At 38.8% G+C, this 22,209-nt stretch overlaps 1 protein-coding gene across 2 annotated transcripts; it reads left to right on the top strand.

Moving 5' to 3' along the window:
* Nucleotides 1–485: 485 nt before the first annotated feature.
* On the top strand, nt 486–21,249 carry serpini1 (serpin peptidase inhibitor, clade I (neuroserpin), member 1). Of its 2 annotated transcripts, none has more exons than XM_088428381.1 (10): nt 486–594; nt 11,063–11,099; nt 11,602–11,874; nt 12,570–12,800; nt 12,875–13,069; nt 16,231–16,435; nt 17,109–17,206; nt 18,819–18,905; nt 20,272–20,361; nt 20,455–21,249. In XM_088428381.1, exons 1-10 carry the CDS (start codon nt 490–492, stop codon nt 20,529–20,531), a joined length of 1,398 nt encoding a protein of 465 aa, XP_088284507.1. In that variant the 5' UTR covers nt 486–489; the 3' UTR covers nt 20,532–21,249. The 2 variants fall into 2 exon arrangements, with proteins under 2 accessions (XP_088284507.1, XP_088284509.1); XM_088428383.1 differs by having other exon boundaries at nt 500–594; nt 11,066–11,099.
* Nucleotides 21,250–22,209: the final 960 nt, after the last annotated feature.

Genomic DNA, 22,209 nt, shown 5'->3' with positions numbered 1-22,209 from the left:
ACCAAAAGACAATAGGCTTACCTCCCTAGCTCCAAAAACAGGAGGAAAGAAAATGTACAACAAAAACGGCGGTTCACCCCTACTGCTCGGTTTCCAGACTATTAGTACAAATGCGTGGCTGGTTGGAAGCGAAGGAGGACGAGAGGTTGTCTGCCGTCTCAGCTCAATATATAGCAGGTGTGCGACCTGCCAATCAGCAGCAGCCAATCGTGGGCCTTCCTGGAGCCGACCAATTCGTGCACTGCTGGGGCACACCTAAACAAAAGATGCCAGGAAACACAGGGAAAAAGAAACAAAGCAGAGAGCAAGACCCCTGAGTGACCCCACCCCTAACAATGACATACACAACTACAAAATCTGAGCACAAAACCAACTAGTAACTAAAAACGAACATACAGTAGGCTATGTATTTTCCCTAATCTGATAGTCTTTGTTGATGTTCTCTGAGCCAATGGGCGTGTGGGAGGGAGTGGCCTGTTGTAGCGCAGCATGCACTCAGTTGTCTGCGGTGCTGGAGGAGAGCAGAGAAACAGCGGAGAGCTTGCAAAGTGCCCACGCCATCTCAACCATCCCCCCCTTGAACGCTGTACATCGGTAAGAGCAGTTTTTGGACATTACTTAAAGCACATCCACACTTATGATTGAACTGGTTAAATAGTTGAAAATAAAATACATCCGTAGATTCTTTCGGAAAATGCGATTTATTTTACAATACAATCTGAATGTGTAATGATGAGACTATGCCACTGTCATTATGGAATTGTCTGGAATGGTTGTTTTTGTATTATCATATATCTAGAAGTTTTATATCAAGCAAGCAAGTAGAGATGAGCAAACTAACGTGTTTACGTAGCCCTGTGACTGCATTTTACTTGCGACATATATTTATTTATTGCCGCGCTTTGCTTTTTTATGTGTATATTTCGTTTTTGCATTCGTGATAGTTCTTGTTCTTTCCGTGGCCAAGGCGTTGTAGTGTGAATTTCAATTCATACGAAGCAAATTGGAATATCCTGGTCGGATCCTGTCCCCACCCCTCACACGTACACGCTCGCACACGCACAACATGTACATTTGAATTTAAAAAAAAAAAAAAAAAAAAACATGCTGTCACAGGTGTAATTCTGCTAACAAATATCTGTTTTCATAAAATGTGACAGTTCATAACATAGGCATTGGATTGTTATTCATGCAATTTAATCAGAATCATGAAGGAATTCAAGGGTATCCATACTTCAAAAGGGTAGGAATTGTAATTTATCTCGATTGTTTGCAAAAAAATCTACTTTTTATTCAAAGTTTTCTCAATTTCATATTCAAGATCCATGATGCTATATTTTAATATTTGTTTTAATGTGCTAAAAATGATCCTTCTCATGTTCAAATAAACCATATCCATCATAACTTCTGTTTGAACTAGAGGTGTGAGGAGATATAAAAAAGGCCCTCCAGTCTGGGCTATATCAAGGTACTGGCACGTTGTAATAATTGTTTTGAAAATTACAAAGTTGAGGATAAAAACTGCTATAAAATCTGACCTCCACTAAACTGCAAAAATTGCCATATCTGAAAGGAAATTTAAAATTCCCAAATTCCTTTGAGGTTAGAGTCGGGCTTCTGTGATGTTTTGTAGATTTTGGACTGTTAGATATGCCTCCAATTTTTCATATTCAGTTATATAGTATATTAGTGAAATATACAGCTAGGACTGGTTCATTAGACTTCCTAGAAGGCGCTACTGAGACATTTCTATTTTATATGATGACTCACAGATTTAACCCTTTTGTTGCAGCTTAACCATCAATTCTGGTTAACCCAGTAGAGCTGGTTAACCGAGTTTTCAGAAAAAAACATCAAAGAAAAAAAATCCTTACATTTTCTTTAGCCCCTCGGTAGTGCTGTTGCTAAAATGAAAAATGCATTGGACGTCTTCAGTACTGGAGTCTCATCAAATGTGTGAAATTTTGAGAAGATAGGATCGCCTGAGACAAGTTACAGCATTTTTAATAGTTACGATGAATTATTGGACAGGGCCATTAAGGCCACGGTCATTATTGAAATTTCTCGATATTCAATATCAAGGATGATCTACTAAATGTATTGAGGCTTTGTTGACAAATTTTCAGGTACATTATATTCATTCAACAGGCTGAACACATTATAGAAAAAGGTAATTAAATAAATAAATATAATTTTTCGCTACCACTAGGTGGCGATGTGCATAGACTATTATATAGATAGACAGACTATTATCATAAAGATGTCTTCAGGCTGTGAATAATGTACAAGTGAAGTTTGAGGGGATTTTTTGGAGCTTGCGTGGCTGGGTCCTTAAGCATTTTGTGTTTTTGACAAAATATGAAACATCAAATTTGATGAATTTCTCCTGTATTATAGTACAATATTTTGAAAAGCCAAGATTTTTTCCCCCAGCTCTTGAGATGGTGCAGCCCAAATTTGAAGTCGATCAGATGAACCGTCTAGTCAAGGCAGCAAAAGTATGACCCTGTGAATGGATCCACAATAGATATTCCAAAATTCATTGCTCATTCTTTGTACATCCTAGCACAATGGTGACCAAATGTTTCTCCTAATGATCTACTTTTTCAACAGCCAACCTACAATACAACCTAGCTATACTGCCGATCAAGCCACACTGTATTATAATAAAACATTGTTAAGCAAGACAGCCAATGCTCCAAAATAATCTGTACCATAACAATGTAATGTATGACACGAACGGCCTTTGATATGCTTTAATTTTGAAGTTCCTCCGTGAAGCATAGTCACATCAATGGTCTATCACTTCTCTTTGGCTCCCGGAATGAGCAGCTAGAATGTACACAATGTATTGTTGTTCTGAAATCACATTCAGATGATGATGTTCTGAGATCATGTTCAATTGTCAACTCAGGACAGTAAACAAAGCAAAAGACAACAAAATTAAACAACGACTCAGAACTGATTTTCATTTATTTATTTTTTTTTAATCTAGCGAGATGAGGGCGACCAACAATAGTTGGGCAGTCCATAGATCCACAGTCAACACATCGAGCACCCTTGTTATAGTATACACAGTATATGGCTGCAGTGGACCTTCATGTATGTCTTGGGGTGCAACGCATTCCTACCGATATTGGTAGGTTTATGTCAAACGTACCGGGATTGGATTTTATTTTCCGACTCGAAGTGGCTTTAAAGATATTTTATTTTCATTATTTATACGTTTAAGACATCAAATATTTTACCAGGCCCAATGAGTGGGCAAATTTAGGTCCCCAAAAATCAGATTTTTTGGGGGGAGAGAAATTGAATAATTGATAAATTAATGAATACTATGAATAATGGTAGTAATAGTAATAATAACAATGCTCTGGCTCTAATAATCTGCAAGTCATATTATGTTATACAGAACATGGAGTCTAATCACAGTGTATTAATCCCATATGCATAGCAACCAATGTTAATCCTTTTTAAATCGGGTCTGCCCCTCCTTCTCTCCTTTAGTATTTGCCTTATGCACATTGCCAATGTGTGTGTTTGTGTGTGTAGATACGTACGTGTGTGTCCTGCCTTTTTCTTCCAAGCACTGAACTAATTCTATTTCAATAATTAAATGTCTTTCAAATTAGCCTTGCAAAACCAAAACAGACAAGCGATGCATGGTTGCTCTCGAAGTCCACACATCAATCATGTGCTTCCCAATGTGTGTGTGTGTGTGTGTGTGTGTGTTTGTGTTTGCGTGTGTGTGCATGTGTCAAAAACAACAATCATGGCCACATCGTCACAAACTTTGCGTGTATCACCTAATGCTCCAATCAAATCCATTGTGCACTGCCGCACTTACCAAAACAAACTTTAATCTATGATTGTCCCCAAATGCCTTCATGCTGGCGATTGTTGGAATTTGTATCCTACTCCCCTTGTAAAGCTTGGGGACAACAAAATTTGCATAAAAAAACACAATGGAATACTATACGCAGTGGAGTAGCTTTAATTTTTTCACCATAAAAAAATAGAGTCCACGAGATTTAAAACTGACATATGTACATCATTTTTGAGGGTTTACTTGGTGGACAATTGTATTTATTATGTTTTATTTTACAGTCCTTAATCTCGGAAGACCAGATGCTTTGATTGCAAATATTCTTGGTCAACTGGGACCTCTTCCTTAGATTTTTCTTCACCCCTTGATTCTTCCTCTTCTGCATGCATTGTGCAGTCCTATGCTTGGTATCGCATCATCATGCTCATCATCTACCCCCACTTCATACACATTCTGGGCAATTCATCATTGGAGTTCATCAGTGCAGTTCCTGCTGATTTCCATTTGATTGTTTCTATGTATGGCCTAAAAGTGTGTTTAATTCCTTACTCTTAATTGTGACTATGACTGTGTTAGGGTAGGTCAGATGCTGCGATTGGCAGCTATTGGCTGGTGCAAGGCTCTCTTACAGACAGAGAAGTGCAATATCAGAGACGCAATGACGGTGGTTAAGTTGATCAAAGGCCTGATGCCAACATGTACTAATATGACGTGCTGGATTTTTCACAAATTTTAAAATGTTGCAAAGTCCTCAGAGGCTTCTCATGGCTTGTTACCCAAACATGGCCTCATTCAGTCAGTACTGCAACGGTGCACTTCTTTGGCGAGGAAAAGCTAGTGTTTGCTCAGCTTGGACTCCAATGAGTCGCGACTGTCCACATCATGTATCTCCTCAGAAAGAAGACAAGATAATCCCAATAACAGTACTTTCTCTATCGGTGCTTAATCTTTGCCTGGGTGACTGCGACAGTGGCCAGTTAGCTGTGCTTCCTAGTTAGCTGCTGGCGTTATCATACAGGCTGGAGAGTTTTGCCGGCTGCTGCAGTAAAAACATTAGCGTCCTTAAATATCTGAAAACTATGATCCCACCAAAATTTGTACGCACAGTCCTTCATTCATCCACTTTATTACTTATTTGTCAATCTTTAAAAATATCAAAATGATCATCTCAATATGTTTTTATTTTGTCACCCGATTAAAGTATAATGTCATCTAAGCTCGAATTTGCTGTAAAAAAAAAAAAAAAAATCCAAAATATCGTGCTGATCATTGGAAAGGAATAGGATTGTGCGTATGCATTTTTTTGGTAATTGTTTTAGCTGACAACTGAATGTGATACATCAAGCCAGGAGACGTTATCATGCTTACATTCTCCCTTCACTGATGTCTGAAATCATGCTCACTCCTCTCTATTTTTGGGCGCCACAGAATTTGTTGGAAGTTGTTGGAAACAAAAACACTTTAAGTCACTTTTGAGCATTTATTGAGGGATTATTTTACGGTAAACAGTGTTTTTACATGGACCTATTATATTAGCAAAAATGTTTTGGCCCATGTGAAATTTTCTGGCTTTAGGCGAGATCAGTAAATTAGTCTGGAAAACAAATTGCATTTTGGGTTTTTATATTTGAAGCTTGAAATAGACTAAGGAACACAGCAGTCTGGTGGTCATTGAGAGAGTCTAAAGAGAAAACAAGAAAAAGAAGATTGTTATTCATACAAGGAGGTAAACTCCTACAGGAAGAAATCCAGCCCCAAACACAAACACAAAGTAACATTTCCCTGTTGAAATTACTTATCTGTCAAGGTCACGTCTTTCTAGCTTCACAGAGAATCCTCATGTACATGAAGTGAAAGATCCTTTGTTCAAAAGCAGGTGGTGACTGAACACGAACAACAAAATGTTATGCTGCATACCTATTTTGCCATAACACACTTGACTGAAATTTGGGGTTTCTGCGCTGTAGGATGATAACTATCAGCAAATTAAAACACTGCAGTAATTATACATTACAGTAATCCAGTAATACAGTACATTTCAGTAAAAGTGAAAAACTGTGACGTAGCATCACCACCGATGGAATTTTCACACACACATTACACATACTTATTTAAATCTTAAATGATTAAACTTTATATAGTAAATGTACTATTGTCCCTTCCCATCCCTTTGGTTGTTTGGTTGTAGTCTAATTAGAGTGTAGGCTGTAGCCAAGCGGTGGGAAGGGACAACAGTACAGTTACTGTATAATGTTTAATAATTTAAGATTTAAGTATGTGTAATGCAGCAGTAGTTCAACATCCGAGGAGTGCTCGTGGCAAGTGCATTTATCCTTTTATAGTTAACTCGTCTGTCTGGCAAGCAGGAAAGCTTCACGTCCCTCTGCAATATAGTTTTGTTTTGTTTTTTTAAATAAAAAGAAAAAAACTGCAATGCACTCAGGGCGCGATAGGGGAGGTGTGAAGTATCAAGGGATCACTCTATATGGTTTCTGAAGCTTACTAGGCAATCACAGTTTAACACCTTCAACATCACTGCTTCATGCCAGGCTACCGCGTCATCATCTCTTACCACCAGCTCATGTCTTTTCATTTCAACAGCTTATTTCAAACAAGGATCCATCCTATTAGAGATCAAAGCTCCAAACTGTGGTCTCACACTGAGCAAATATGAGCGTGTTGGTCAGATCGGAAAAAAAAAAAAGACATTTGATTGCGTATGTGCTTTATACAGTAATTCATGTACGTATTTTGACATGGCTGACCAATGCCGTTCACTAAACATTCCTTTGGCTTCTCTCAACGTTTGGGCTTTCCACCTGTCGTTCAAACACTCTTTTTGCTTCCATCCCCACCCCACCCCAAATCAATTTAGCTATATATTAGTTCTTTGCATTCTGCCAATGCCTGTCATTGCTGCTTTGAGTTAATGGAGATTAATCAAGGGTTGTCTACTACACTCTTCACCCAGTTAAGCATACAGTGGGTATCCTGAGACTGAAGGCCGGTTCCGCTGGCTGTTATGTCAGTTTCTAACAAGGGAGGCAATCAGCCAAGTCAATGTGATGAAGATGGGCTACAGATGGGGAAATTAGTCTGATGTTGCAGCAGCAATCACCTGCTCTGCGTACGGAGATAATTGAAGTAGACGATCCGACGGCATGACTTAAATTGAGTTTTTTAATGAAAGACTGTTAACTGCATAAGTAAGCAAAGGTGTTGTGTGTCATTGCCACTGAGTGACTTCCTTCCACTAACCAAGTGGCTGTGAGAGTTTTTGATTGGTTTATTACAGCAGTTATGAGTGAGTCTTATGAGCCTTTTTTTTTTTCTTCACGCTGGTCCATATTAGGGTCACTGGTGAGCTCAAGCCTACAGTAGTCCAATTGACTTGGGTGAGAGGCGTGACATACCCTGGACTGGTTGCCACAGCAGTATAAACTATAACCATTCACACTGACATTCACACAAGGGACGGTTTCATTGTCAGTAAATCCACACAGTGTTCAAACCGAGACCTCTTAGTTGTGAGTGTACAAAGTGCTGCAGTCCATAAAACTAATCTCAGCAATTCTATTGTTTTGTTTCTACATCAGTCAGATGGTGGATGCTTACCTTCAATTTTAATATTTGATAGCACATTAAAGATGTTTGCTTGTCTGTGATTCATAGCATTGTCATTGTTAAAAAAAAAAAAAAAAAAAAATCCATTAAAACCATAAAAAGCAATACTGCATTCCAGGTGTTTAGCCAAGCTAAATTGTTGGTGCCTCCACTCCAATTCTTTTTTATTTTGATAGTACTCGGCAGCAATTAGAACAGTTAATGTAATGCAAGCAATATTTAGAGACCATTTGATGTTTTGTTGCTGCTTGTTTTTCTGCTGACAGGTTTGTGCTTGGCTCTTCATTTCAGATGGCCTAGTTTACCACTGTTTTGATCTTTCAGGCGTATTTGAAGATGAAACACTAAAAGCAATTCACTGCAAACAACTTTTGGTTATTGAGGAACTGGGTCAAAGAAAAATATTCGGCTTCTCTCAACTGATTGTACTCCAATAGTTAAAGTCATATCAGTCAATGTCATCTTGGCAATGGACTAATTAGACTATAAATGAAAATGTGAAATTGTAAGTGTAGATTTAAAAAATAGAAACTAACTGCGGAGTGTTGTTTATCACATAGAATTCTACTCATAGGATATTTACTGTAAATGTCTTGAGTGTTATGTAGCTATTAAAGATTGCGGCAATGGAGGCGTCATGAATTGGATTTCATTTCAGTAAAACCTCAAATGTTCAACACAATCATTGCACAATACTGGTTGATCTCCAATTTGTTCGGATTTTTCTGCAATTTTTCTCATTGATAGAACAGATTCAAAAATCAGGCAAAGCAGTTTCCATCACAAAACCTTTATGTCATTATATATGATTAAGGGCAACATTTTAGGCCATCGGAAGTTAAATATTTAAAATTCTAAAAAAGTTAAAAATTAATTTAACACCCTATGCTAATAGAAAGAATTACAAAATTATAGATAATGCCTTTGAGGGGAATTTAAAACTTTTGTCTTGCATTTCCTGGTTCAAAGTCAATCAGAGTGAGATTGTCACTTTGCAATGCGCCCATTGGAGACTTAAATGCTGGCTCACCTATGTGCAAGTGATTTATTCATTCACACATATTTACTGTAAAAAACAAAATAACAATAACAAATATAATATAATATATAATAATAACAAATAATCACAAATCCCTTAAAAGTCGCTATTCTAAATATTGCATTTTACTTGTAGTCTGTACAAAGGATGCGCTAAATGATTGCAGTATGCAGTTCAGCGCATAAAACTATGACTGAAACGCAGCGCAAACATTGACTACCCAGGCATGCGCAGCTGTTTCTATGAGGATAAAGTATTTCTTAGTGCAATACATTAAGGACACTCTTAAAAGGGCTGTGTGTAAGATTTAGACCGTTTCATTAAAACGGAATAAATTAAATGATTGTACATTTCAAACACTTGCAAATAAATGTGTTCTTAATGACCAACAGTATATTTTAAATATAACCGTAGGTCTCGTTATTAATAAATTATATTTCATGGGGGTGGCACGCCTCCGGAGGCGGCCATGTTTGTTATAGCCATGGACAATGGTAAATGCAACACCTCCTGCCCTCCATAATGAAAAATGGTCTAAATCTTACACACTATCCCTTAAATTGTATCTGCTCAAATGCTCTAGCACTCAGCACTAGTTATCCCTGGTTGTGTGTATGTATGCTTGCTGCCTATCTAGACTGTGTTTATACTTCTATGCTCCCAAGCGTATGGCAGTTTAAATATTTCTCATAGGTTTTGGAGAAGTTGATAAACCATTGTGGTGATGATGATAGGTGGTGACAATTACAATGACACCCTAAAATCACGGTTGAAATACTGTTCCCTGGAGCTTAGTCCACCATTTTTAAAATGTTTTCAGTGTTCGGCAGTAATCCGTCTGTCAGTACCGACGGTCTACCCACCTCTGGTATTACAGTTTGTAAAAGATTGTATACAACAGGGATGTGTAGGAAAGGAAAAGAAGGTCTTGCACTAGGGAAGTCGAGATCTCAGTACATCTCCATCCATCACTTGCTGTTGCCTAGGTAACCCCTGTTTCTGCAGCAAACGCGTAGGTCAATGTGAATGTGTGTGCGCATTTGCGAATTTGTGATCCAGCAGTGTCCATGTCTGTCCCTAAAGTCTTGTGGCCTCCTAAGCATGCAAACTCAAGGTTTAGGGTTTAAACGGCAGTACGGATTACGCTGCTTACTGACGTCACTTTTTAATTGTGCAAATGTCAACTACCGGATAACATGGGATAGATCAGGGAGTACTTTTAAATGCCGGTAAGTTTAATCACTTGGCATGACTCAAAAGGTCAGCATTAAGAGATTTTCCAGATTTTTTTTTTTTTTTTTTGTTAGTCACAAGAGAGTGAGAGGTGTTCATCAGCTGGGGCATTCTTCTTACCTAAGGTATCAGGAAGCCTACTGTAGATAAGTAAAAAGAGGCCCATCTTTCTGTTAGGAAAAAGGTCTTGTAGAAAGTGAGCCACAACTCAAAAGGTCAAAATGTGCTTATGGAGTATCTTATCTCATAAGGTCAAGAACTCCAAGTTGACTTATTATCTGTAATCTTTTTCCTGCCACCATACTGTACGTATTAAATTTAGTCACATTCTGGCCATTAGTATCTGTGTAATGCACAAACAAAAGTTGTATTTTCGTTTCTGATTTTATGTAAGTTCGATCCTCTGTTGATTGTGTTGTTGTTGTTGTTTCTGTTGGCTTTATTCTAGTTTTTGGATTCTAGATTTTTTTTTTTTTTTGTCCACTTTACTAAATCTTCTGGCAAACCATTATATGTGCATGAATCTTAACGTTTGGGCCATCCCATTCTCAGGTCATGTCACATTTTTTTGAGAAAAAAAAAGTGTCCAAAAATGATGGAAAAAACAGATTTGGAACAGAGTAGAGTTATTTCTGTAAAGATGTATATAGTGATGTGGCAAAGCGGCAGAGGGATTTGCACATCCACCTCATCGTACAGTGGTCGTGGGCTTCTCATGGGGAGAAGCCCCGTATGCCAATTTTCTCCCACCATCCAAATCCATGCCTGGTAAGTATATTGGACACTTTAAATTTTTGTTAGGTGTGTTTATGAGTATAAATAGTTGTTCGTCTTTGTGTGGCCTGCGATTGACTGGCAACCAGTTCAGGGTATACCCTGTCTATTGTCCAAAGACAGGTGGGATAGACTGCAGCACACCTGGGACCCTTGTGAGGATGAGCAGTCAAAATGGATCAATGGATGGATGGATGGATGGGGAAGGCCTTTTTCCTAAACAATGTCTCGAAAGGCATACCTGAATGAGTCTGATGTGGAACCCTTTTCATAGATCAGGACTTTACATTTGTATTGTCCTAAATCATGGTAAACCTCTTATTTACCATATGTGGGAACCAAGATGCACAACTGTTAAACTTGCAGTCGATCGTAGATCGTACTAATGACAAGCACCACATTTTGAGCTCAAGAGCAACGGATTGCCACAAGAGTGCGTTTCCATCAGTCTTTATCATCTTAATTTATTTGACTTCATATTGTATTCAAGATACTTAAAAAGTAACACGCGGAAATATGGCAAATGACTAACATTAAGCAATTGTTTTTTGTTTTTTTTTCCACAGCAGTATATATTCAGAAGACCTGCAAAGAACCTCACAGGTAAAACACATCTGTTTCAATAAACTGTTTGTGTTTTATTCTTGCTTTAATTTAGGCTAGTTTATTGCTATTTATAACAAATTGCTGGTAGTTGCCCCACACAGCCGGCATGCTGGGAGATTCACATTAACTGCTAAATTGGCCATAAAAATTCGAGTGTAACCTCTTTTGCTGACTCTCTTCTTTCATTGCTGTCTCATCCATTCTCTTCCTGGCCTTCATGCTTATGCACAATATCCACCCCACCTTTATCTTTCACCATCTCACAATATTGTAAATTCTGCTGTTTTCATAAATAATCTTGTCATCACTCCCACCTCTTTGGTCTCCCAATTCCATTATCTCTCCCTTAAACCACTCCTCATTTATCGTGTTATCTTTCTGTTCCTCCTCTTATCGTTCCCCATTTGTTGTTTCTGTCTTTCCTGTGCCAATTGCTTCCTGTCGTCTGCATCTTCATTTCACCTGACATTTTTTTTTTCCCGCTCATTTGTCATCGCAGCAATGTGGATCCTGGACATGTCGTCCCCTCTCCTCCTCCTCCTTTCCATCCTGTTGCCGGGCTACAGTTGCCGAGCGGCGGACATTCCAGAGGACACTACATCAGAATTCTCTGTCAGACTGTACCATCAGCTGCAGGCGACAGGGGGTCAGGACAACATCATTTTCTCCCCCTTGAGTGTGGCCCTGGCACTGGGCATGGTAGAGCTGGGAGCAAAGGGAGCATCGCTGGAGGAGATTCGACAGGCTGTAGGGTTTGACAACCTGCTGCCAGGTGAGACGCACATTCATAGAACTTGACAGTTTTACGAAGAGACATCCTTCCAGCCATCCTTTTCCTTCTCGATACCGATACTATTCCCACTGATGTCAAAAGGCCTCACTCTAAGGCAGTCCAGTAAATGATTGCTCCCAGTCTGTCAAAAAATTAAAAAAAAAAAAACAGTTGTGCAGAAAAAATATTTTAGTAAAGTTAAGAGAATTAAAGTTATAATGTTACAAATTTTGCCAGTATCACTTTATTTTACTGAAAATGTTTAGCATATTAGGACATAATGTTTATAATGCTTCCACGAGTATCATATTTTCAAATTACAATTCTTTTTCATAAAGGAATTGTATGGTTGCAGTTTGAATTAAATCAAATATAATGAAATTATAGTTTGTACTATTCTAAATTCATTTTTGAAAGCCCTTGACTTCAGACTTGCAGTTGTTGTTTTTTTTTTATCTTTTTGTAAGTGTGGACATGGCGATATATATAACACTGTAAATCCCCAAATATAAGACACACCTGTGTACTGGACGCACCTTAATTGTTGGGTCAAGTTCTGATATTTTCTATGTTACCACGTATAAGATGCACTTACACTTAGGCAACAATGTAAAAACTATAGCAATATCTATAGTAACAGTTCTGTTTTTCTCCAGCTCATTTCTTTACTACATGTATGTGCTCTTGCCCTCCAGGGGTAGAATTCTCCTTGCTCCAAAACCTGACGACAGCGCTTTTAGAGGATGACACCCAGTATACCGTCCGCTTGGCCAATAGTCTGTACCTTCAAGAGGGCATGACCTTCAACCCTGAGTTCCTGCATCTGATGAAGAAGTTTTTTGGAGCCCATCTTCAAACCGTTGACTTCAGCGACTCAATAGCTGTCGCCGAGCAGATCAACAGCTGGGTAGAGAATCATACCGAGAGTGAGTATATGAAGAACATTTTTAGACTTATTTCACGTTACTGAGCATGCGCTGCACAACCAACTTCTTTGCAGGTAAGATCCGCGACCTTCTGTCTGCTGAGGACTTCAGTAGCATGATTCGTCTGACCATGGTCAATGCCATCTACTTCAGAGGCTCTTGGAAAAATCAGTTCAGGCCAGAAAACACCAGAACCTTTTCCTTCAGCAGAGATGACGGTTCGGAAGTGCAGACGCTCATGATGTACCAACTGGGAGACTTCTACTATGGTAAGAATAAGCGGTGGGCATATATTTTTTTTTCTTAATCTGGGTTAATGTCACTCCAATTCTGGAGTTAATTTAATCAAAGGTGATTTTTTTTTGCCCTAAGATCCAATGTTCAGACACCCAACCTCCCATGATCTTTTTTAGGAGGTGATTGTGGGGATGGCTTAAAAATTATAGACCGATACAGCTCAGGGCCATAAAAAGGTAGAATGCACGCGAATAGGTGTCAGCCATATTAACGTAGTCTGTCAGAGGATAGCGGCTCCAAAACATGACCTAGCACTACATCACAAGCCAAAAATCACAACAACAACAAAAAAACTATAAAAGGTCTTATGTTGTTGCCTGCAAACCTGAGTCTGAAGGCCCTTTTGAATTTAGGTTGGTATAGCAACACAAAGAAGCTGAAATCTGATTGGACAAAAAAATAAGAAGCGAATGATAATCTACAAACGACTTTAGGCTGCGCAGGCAACCACATGCTAATAAATGAAGTCATGCTGGATTCGCCTGGTTTGATGAGAAAGTAATGCTTGAACTACTTTTTGTGATAAATCATTATTTCAAGAAGTACTCATGGTATTGCCTCTTTAAAGCTTTCTCTTTTGGAAGTCTCTTCTGTCGCTTCACTGGGCCTTTCCCCTTCCCAAGTAAATTTTTCAAAAACGTCTTACTTTGTTCTACTCTGTGGGCAGTGTTTGCGCAATTGCGCACTGCTCGCACAAGAAATCTATGCTGCACATAAAACAAAATGCAATATAAATGTTCTAAATAATATCTAATATTAGACCTCATCTTATTTGATTAATTAGACCAATAATATTGTTTTCTGTACCATTTTGCATTGTGACAGCGAGTGACAAGTGTCTAGCCAATGATACGATAAGTTTCACGTACACTATTCAGCAAATCAAACGCATTGACAGTGCTTGCATACGTTCCCTGCATATACCCCAGTGTGGAGTTAAGAGACACAAATGCTCTCCCGTTTTCCTGGCAAAACGAACTAGCAGCGACACATCCACTCATCACGCCAAAGTAAAAACGAAATGCGCTTCTTTTAAGATGGAATGGTTGTCGGAGTATATGCAAATAGAAGAACAAGCGGTGAAAGTGGGTAAGATTTTGTTTTTTCTTTTTTACAACTTGTGACATGTTTATTACCATGGTGATAAATGCAATATACAGTACTCTGTCATGTCTATAACACATATTGCTCAAGATATAATCATAAGAATAATAACAAACTTGTTGAAAACCAACAAAAATAGTTGTGATTTGTTTGGCAACACATCAATCATAGATGCTTCGTTCTCTCATATTGGTCCTGAACAACGCTTGTCACCTCAGCTATCACCTCATAAATGATGGGATAAGTACCTAGAAGCACATTACTGCTCCACACATATGCTTAAAAGTTGTTGGGCATCATCAGGTCGCGCTGTTCACATTAATTCATGGCGTTCCAAGCTGCCTTGCGTCGTCAAAGCACTAGGCACAAATAAGCCCGACTTTGGCTGTGGCTCAGTCCAGGGCCGCAACTAGGCCCCTGGATATACTCAGCGCCCCCTTCCTTCCTTGCTCATTAATGACAAAATGTGAGTTATGTGATGTCGGTTACTTTGGGAGCGACATCAGCTATATACACGGCGACTCACTGTGTGCATGTCTGAAGTTGCTCACCTTGGTCCAAGGCCTGCTCAGGGAGTTTGTGTGAATGCTCAGACGCATTAAAAATTAGAGAGAACATTGTCCATGGGTAACATTTTGGCTCTCAGGTATTTTATTCAAAATAAAAGAGTTTTCAAAATAAATTATCTTTCTGACTCACATAAAATGGAAATAAAATGGAAATAACTATTTCAGGTGCGGCATGGTATCCACAGACCAGCACCGGGCTGCTGGCTGGTGGTTGTGATTTAAAACATCAATGTTTTACTGAAATGTTTTAATTAAGTAAACATTGGGATTTGTGATACATCACAATTTTTGTTATAGTCTAAGTCTGTAAACTGTGGGACATTGAATCCGGTCTTCTAAAATGTAATCATGTGGGCTGAATTTATGTCATAATAGGGGGGGATGTTAAACATGCTAGAAATTGTACCAACATTGCTTCTTTTTGTGTTTTTGGAGTGAAAAGGGCTCCTTCAACCACCCACCAACCAAATGCACAGCAGCCAGATCCGCAACACCCCAACCCCACAACCACAAATCCCTCATACAGTCTCCTGTCTCCTCATCTTTGAAGCACCCATAGTCCTGTCTGTAGTAGCCCTTAACCTCTGCTCCTAAATGAGACCTGTATGCCTCTACCCTATTATTGTGTAATCGGATATGTTGCCAAAGGAAATTACGTCAACCTCTCACTGCACCGCCTCTAAAGTCGGTGCATATGTTTCATATTTTGATGCAGTGAGATTGCACACTTGCAAACGCTAATGTTCTCAGGCTACTTACATACTGATGTATGTGTGCCTGTTTGATTGTGAGGAGTTAATTGTGCATGTGTGTGTTTTGAAGAATAGTGACAGATCCATGTAGAAAGGGCTGTGTGTTTTCCTTATTGTGGGAAGATTGTGTAACGTTCATGTTAACACCCGCAATCTCTCTTCTCGGCGCTTTTAAGGGAGGGTGGGCATTCAAACATGAAACTTTGTTTTTATTCTCCATTTTCTTATCCCTGCTACAATGAAACCGTCTTTTCAGTTAGTCACTCCATAGCTTGCTGTCTTTTAATGTGGCAAAACATGTTTGAGAGGTGTCACATTGTAAAAAGTAAATATGCTATTGTACAAATGTACATACTATATTTCTAGAATCTCACAAGGGTAAATCTCTTTACTTTATTGTAACTAACCAACTCATGCTGAATTGAAGCCCTTTTTAAGAGCAAAATTGGTTTGAGTCCTTAAAGTGCCGCATGAATGGTTTTTAATTAGCGTTTAAGCAGCCCACAAGCTGTAATCAATAGTGTCTTTCAATGTGCCCAAAGAGGTGGTCAGCTGTGCGGGTTCTTCCTCAGGGAACCCGCAAGCCAATTATGCAGGACGCAACATGATTCATGATGTTTGTGTATGTGTGTTCAAATGTATCTAAATTGTTTTTTTTTTTCATGCTTATCCTACTACTTTTTCATGCTTATGCCACTCTGCCTCCAGGTGAGTTCAGTGATGGTTCCCAGGAAGCCGGAGGTGTTTACCAGGTCTTAGAGATGCCGTACGAGGGGGACGACATGTCCATGATGATCGTCCTGCCTCGACAGGAAGTGCCGTTGGCTTCTCTTGAGCCAATCATTAAGGCGCAGCTGCTGGAGGAGTGGGCCAACAATGTTAAACGACAGAAGGTGGAAGTCTACCTGCCGCGGTAAGAATTCACTCATCTGTGAATTGTAAGAACGTTTTCATAACCGAGACATGTTCTTCATTTCATAAGCGGCGCTGCTTCCAGTGGGTGTCAGATTTTTTTTTTGTCTTGAGAGATTTCAGCCTTTTAATATTTCCATGTAAAGTGATCTGCCAAGGGCTGTCAGCATCAGTAGTTCTAATCACGTAAGTTCCACTACCATAATTTCCCAAATGTTGCGCATAGATGGCTGGGTTGGCACATATCCGGTGTATGTATTACACTGAGCAACTGCTAACCACGTCTGCCACCTTGCCGCCCCAAAGCGCAACAATTTGATCAAATTAATGCGTTGAAAAGTGAGTCAATGTGGCTGATTTTATTTAGTTTGTGTTATGTTATTCAATGCAAATATTACTTCTCAACTTCTCCAGATGACAGATGCCTGCTGTCATATTGCGGTTTTGTACACTATTAATGATTTATATACTTGCAACATGATAGTGGTGGTATTAAGTGGTGGATTAAGTCGGATAAATCCTCACTTAAATCCTAGGAGCCAAATGCGCCGCCCGCCACTGGATTTAGCTATATGTATATTACTGTGCTAATAGGATTCTACTGTGATGTAGAACTCCACTTAATCACACTGAGATGTGTTTTTTACTCCTAAAGTTTTGCCTGAATCATTTAGGTTCAAAGTGGAACAGAAAATGGACCTTAAAGAAATTCTGCAGGAGCTTGGAATAAAAAGCATCTTCACTAAGGATGCTGATCTTTCTGCTATGACAGGTGAGACACTTGAAGTTATGAAACATTTGGCACATACTTGATATAATAAACTTCAAATCAAATCAGTGTGGTTGTTATAGTTGCAAAGTGACTCTCTATTGAAATTTGCTTCATTATTATGATGACTTGCTGCACTGAAGTAGCCTCCAGTACTTGCTGAGGTAACCAAGGAAACTGTCATCGAGTGGGCAGGTTGAAACTGTTGCATACAGTACTTATAAAAATAGATTCAGTGAGGGAAACATGTACTGTGTATGTACCTATTAAGGATGAGATGACATCTTGTGAGACGAGACAAGATTAGATTGCCACGGAGTTTGCATCCCTGCACAGTATGAGCTATTTATTCTTTTGGCTGCATGTGGGGCAATAGAGTACACAAGAAAACGCTCTGCTTCATACTCCTCTCAATGACAGTAAAACATATCGCCAAACGTGGTCAGACTACAGAATAAACCATACCAAATTATGTTTGGACACAAATACGCGTATGTCGACTTGAATGCTTTTATTTTGAAGTTGTTGCAAACAGCACTATGTGGTTCTGAAATCACATTCAATCGTAGAATTGGAAGAGCACAATATGACTGAATTATGCTGGCATTTTACTGAATGATGCCTGTTGGCAGTGTTTAGGGGCGCCGCTAACATAAATGTGCTACGAGCTAACAGCGCTTGTGTGCGCTTCATCGTCTGGCAAAAGCAGTCCGATTACCTTTCTTCTTCTTCTTTTTCTTCCTTTTCTTCTTCATCTTCTTCTTTCAGCTTTTCCCTTCAGCGGTCGCCACAGCGAATCAACTGCCTCCATCTAAGGCCTGTCTCCTGTATTCTTTTTTCTCACTCCAGCTACTTTCATGTCCTCTTTCATTACATCTATGAACCTTCTCTTTGGTCTTCCTCTAGACCTCCTCTGCCTGGCAATTCCGAAATTATCGCAATGATGCTGTTGCTGTTCGTACTGATCACGTTTAAACAAACTATATATATATATATATATATATATATATATATATATATATATATATATATATATATATATATATATATATATATATATATATATATATATATATATATATATATATATATATATATATATATATATATATATAAAATATGTCCATTATTGTGGTTTTGCACTGTATATTCAGTACTGCAAAAAAAATAGCAGGGGCTGTATTTATTTTGTTAAACAATAGAATGATAGGAAAGATTTTAGTTGCAGCTGAAAAATGAGCCTTACTCTCCATTTATATTTACATTTATTTTGTTGCAGTCTGCTCAGTAAAACAACTGGAAATTTTGTGAAGCATTAGTTTACAAATTACATTTTGAAAACAATCTCGTTTTCTACTCGTGGACTCAATCTTGTGACATCTCGTCTCGTGGGATTTGTGCCTCGTCTCTCATCCCTAGTATCTATACAAGGACAACCTTTATCAAGGAATTGCGACTGATGTGATTGTGTGTTCTTTCTGCAGTCAGCTCATATTGTTCACAGAGAACAATCAGGTCCCACTGTTCTGTAGCACAGATTGTCTTCATATCTTTGATGCATATATTCTACAAATGCAAGTAACAACATTGTTTTGTCTTTGTGTGATTGTTTCAGGTAAGAAGGAGCTTTATATTGGCAGGGCAGTGCAGAAAGCCTACCTGGAAGTGACTGAGGAAGGAGCGGAGGGAGCTGTCGGATCAGGTAGTGTTTATTAGTGTCGTTTAATCTGCCCTGGTATTATTAGGGACGATAAATCTTGATGTGGTTTGTTCTCAGGAGCAAGCTGAACTGTTTCAGCTAAGTAAATAGTGTGGCCAGTTGGACCCGGCATCCCAAACTCCTGTTTGGAGCCTTTTTCAATCTTCATAGTTTTTGTTTGCCATTAGAACTCAATAACTGTACAAACTCTGAATGCAGTACGCAATCTAAAAGTATGAGTTTGGCGATTCCATTGGAGTCTACAGCTATCACAGACAGGCACAAGGACACAAGGCCCTGTTTACTAAAAATTCAGACAGACACAACCTTGATTGCTCACACCAACAAAACTTGTCTGTGAACAAGGCACATCCAGAATTGTGTCTGTGCAACATGTCAAATTCTCATGCAATTAATTTTTGGAGAGGTTAATGTAATAATATTCATTCATTTTTAGCCTGATTTGTGATTTGCCAAATCTGTCACAAAATATTCTCTTTTTTAAAATGCGACATATCCTGTGTTCAGCGATGCCATTTTCCATCTTCTGAATGATCTAAGGCAGTGTTTCTCAAATAGTGGGGCGGGCCCCCCTGGGGGGCGTGAGGTGATGGGGGGGGAGCGCGGCTGACCCCAGGAAAAGGCTTTGTTTTTGTCAAGTGAAGTCTAACTGTAATAATATATATATATATATATATATATATATATATATATATATATATATATATATATATATATATATATATATATATATATGGGGGGTTTGGCAAAATATAATTGAGAAGCACTAAATGCTGGCGAGGAGCCAATCACAAGAGGGAGTCATGCCATATCGCATCAACTCAACATTTCCATGCACATTTCCAAACCTGAGGAGGGCCTTTTATATACTACTTTTTCCATACTTATTCTAATAAGAATACTTACGATCACTGATACCAATACCAAGAACTGAAACCACTGGTACTTGTAGTACTGTCGAATTTCCACTAAGACTAGTGACAAATAATTTTATAGAAAGAGCTATGTATGCCATTACAGTATTTTTTTCGAAAGGTTACATAAATGGATTTTTTTCCATCTAATTACAGAAATGGGTTTCTGCCAGGCTTATATTTCTTTAGTTTCCAATCGTATCATGGCAATAAGAGTGTCGACACCAGTGTTGGTCACAGTTGCGAGTATCGATATCTTGAAATCAGGCTGGGTGTAGGCCCAATACTGATATCTGGTATTGGTACTTACCTAACCCTAGTTTCCAAACCCATACTGATAAGTGTAAATGGAGCATTTTGAACTGCAAATATTTCCCCTTTCTGGTGCTAAATGATGTTTTTGCTTCGGGGTCTTCTCCTTGTCTGTCTGCCAGGTATGATCGGCCAGACCAGGACTGTGGTGCTGTATCCGCAAGTCATGGCTGATCACCCATTCTTCTTCATCATCAGAAATCGAAGAACAGGTGTGTGAATGTGAGCGTGCACGCCTGCCTGTGTGCATTTGTAAGGTGACGCATTTTGTTGCTCTTTTTTTTTTTGTGTACGTGTCCCTTCAGGGTCCATCCTCTTCATGGGCAGGGTCCTGACCCCTGAAGTCATCGAGCCTAACGACCATGACTTTGACTCCATGTAACCCCTGGCGTGATGCCACTCATTCTCAGCCAATCACATTAATCCCACCTCTCACCTGCAGCTGTATCTTATAAAGATATCAAGTATTGGTTATGCTATACTATATATTGAAAACAAGACATTTGTTTTGGTACAGAAAGCTCTAGGGATGCAGACATGCGGAGGGTTAACTTGTAAATATTCTCTAGTTAATTATTGGAGAATATTCAATGTGAGTACACATGATATTCATGCAGAACCATGTTTTAGTTCACCTGCTTTATACAAACACGCACAATCCACAAAAACGTTTGATTCTCTTTATTTTGAAACATACTAACACTAAGTATTTAACCTTGTGTTGCTCTTTAACATGTATTTAACAGTGTTGTATACAGTATATGCTCAGTATTTGTTGTGGCGAAAACACGCAATCATCAGTCTTAGTAAGACACATCCAGCAAACCATAATTTTGTTATTCTTTACACCTTAGGCATATGATTAAACTGCCTAAGAACTAAAATATGCCTTATCACATGCAACTGGCTGATCAAGCCTTGCCGGCATCTCACAGGTGAGCTGAGGAGACTGCAGAGTTGCCATAGAGACCAACAGAGGCTTGCTGGCGCACTGAAAAAAGTCCATTGCCCCAATTTTTGGCTGTACATATTTAAGGAGACAATAACACCAGCTGTATACACTCTTATAATCAATAAAAAGATACATAATCTTTTTCTTACTCTTGTCTTTTTTGTAATACATCTTTTCTAATACCTTTTGGGAATTATTTTTCATTGCTCGCACAGATCTACATTTCTGAGCAGTGCAGGGGAAATACGCAGCCAAAAGTCAAAATGTGATGTCATATTTACTGTATGTTATAGTTCGTGCCTTTCGTCCATCCACATTACCAGGGAGGCATATTAACATTGATGGTTGCCTGAAAAGATAGAACTGCCAAACACACAAAAACATGAAACGTTTCTATCCAAGCTATGAAAATTTGAGGAAATTCCAACAAAAATGGTCAAAATTATTGGCCTATGAAATGGGGTAAAACGTTTTGGAACACCCTGTCACACACACACACAAGGAGCCGGTTTGAAAAGCTCAGGGACACACAATCATCACAATCAAAGGAAAACAATCATTTAAATAAACAAAATACACAATCCACATACCAATACATAAGTTCACCGATATTTCCTTCATTGCTTTCTTTTGTTCGTACATTTGTTGTCAGATGGGATAAGTCCACATTTTCCACATTTAGGGCAAGTATAAAAAAAATGGATGGGGGATAGATATCTTGTTATGCACATCAAAAATTATATTTGTAGGTACCCAAAAAATTAGCATCTTAAAAAAAGACAATTTTGAGCAGTGTCCTGTACATGAATCGAGAGCAAGGGAGCCTCTTGTAACATGAGACATGAGGCAGCAGCAGTCCATTATGTAACAAAGAAGGCAACTCAGGACAAATAAAACATCACTTGGACATGTTCAATTCCTCTCATCTCCCCATAGTTACTGTAATCAAAGCGGCAAATTACATTATTTTTCCCCTTGACTATGCGTGTCATTCCAACTATGTAGTGTAGTCAGTCCACCTTCCTCACTTGAACACGGTTGCTAGGCAACACAAGAGCTACAGATCTCTGGCACTTGGAAGCGTCTCACCTGACTGAGGCAGCTCAAG

Source organism: Hippichthys cyanospilos, chromosome 11 (assembly GCF_059441005.1).
Source record: "Hippichthys cyanospilos isolate Australia breed blue-spotted pipefish chromosome 11, RoL_Hcya_1.0, whole genome shotgun sequence".
NCBI lineage: Eukaryota > Metazoa > Chordata > Actinopteri > Syngnathiformes > Syngnathidae > Hippichthys > Hippichthys cyanospilos.
Note: the sequence above shows the minus strand (reverse complement) of the source record. Positions and strands in the feature narration are given on the sequence as shown.

Bases quoted from the DNA above. Each gene is read 5' to 3' on its own strand.
- serpini1 (XM_088428381.1), top strand. From the start codon at position 490: ATGCACTCAGTTGTCTGCGGTGCTGGAGGAGAGCAGAGAAACAGCGGA. The intron at 11,100-11,601 runs GTAAAACACATC...TTGTCATCGCAG, and splicing joins ACCTGCAAAGAACCTCACAG to CAATGTGGATCCTGGACATG. The intron at 12,801-12,874 runs GTGAGTATATGA...ACTTCTTTGCAG, and splicing joins GGTAGAGAATCATACCGAGA to GTAAGATCCGCGACCTTCTG.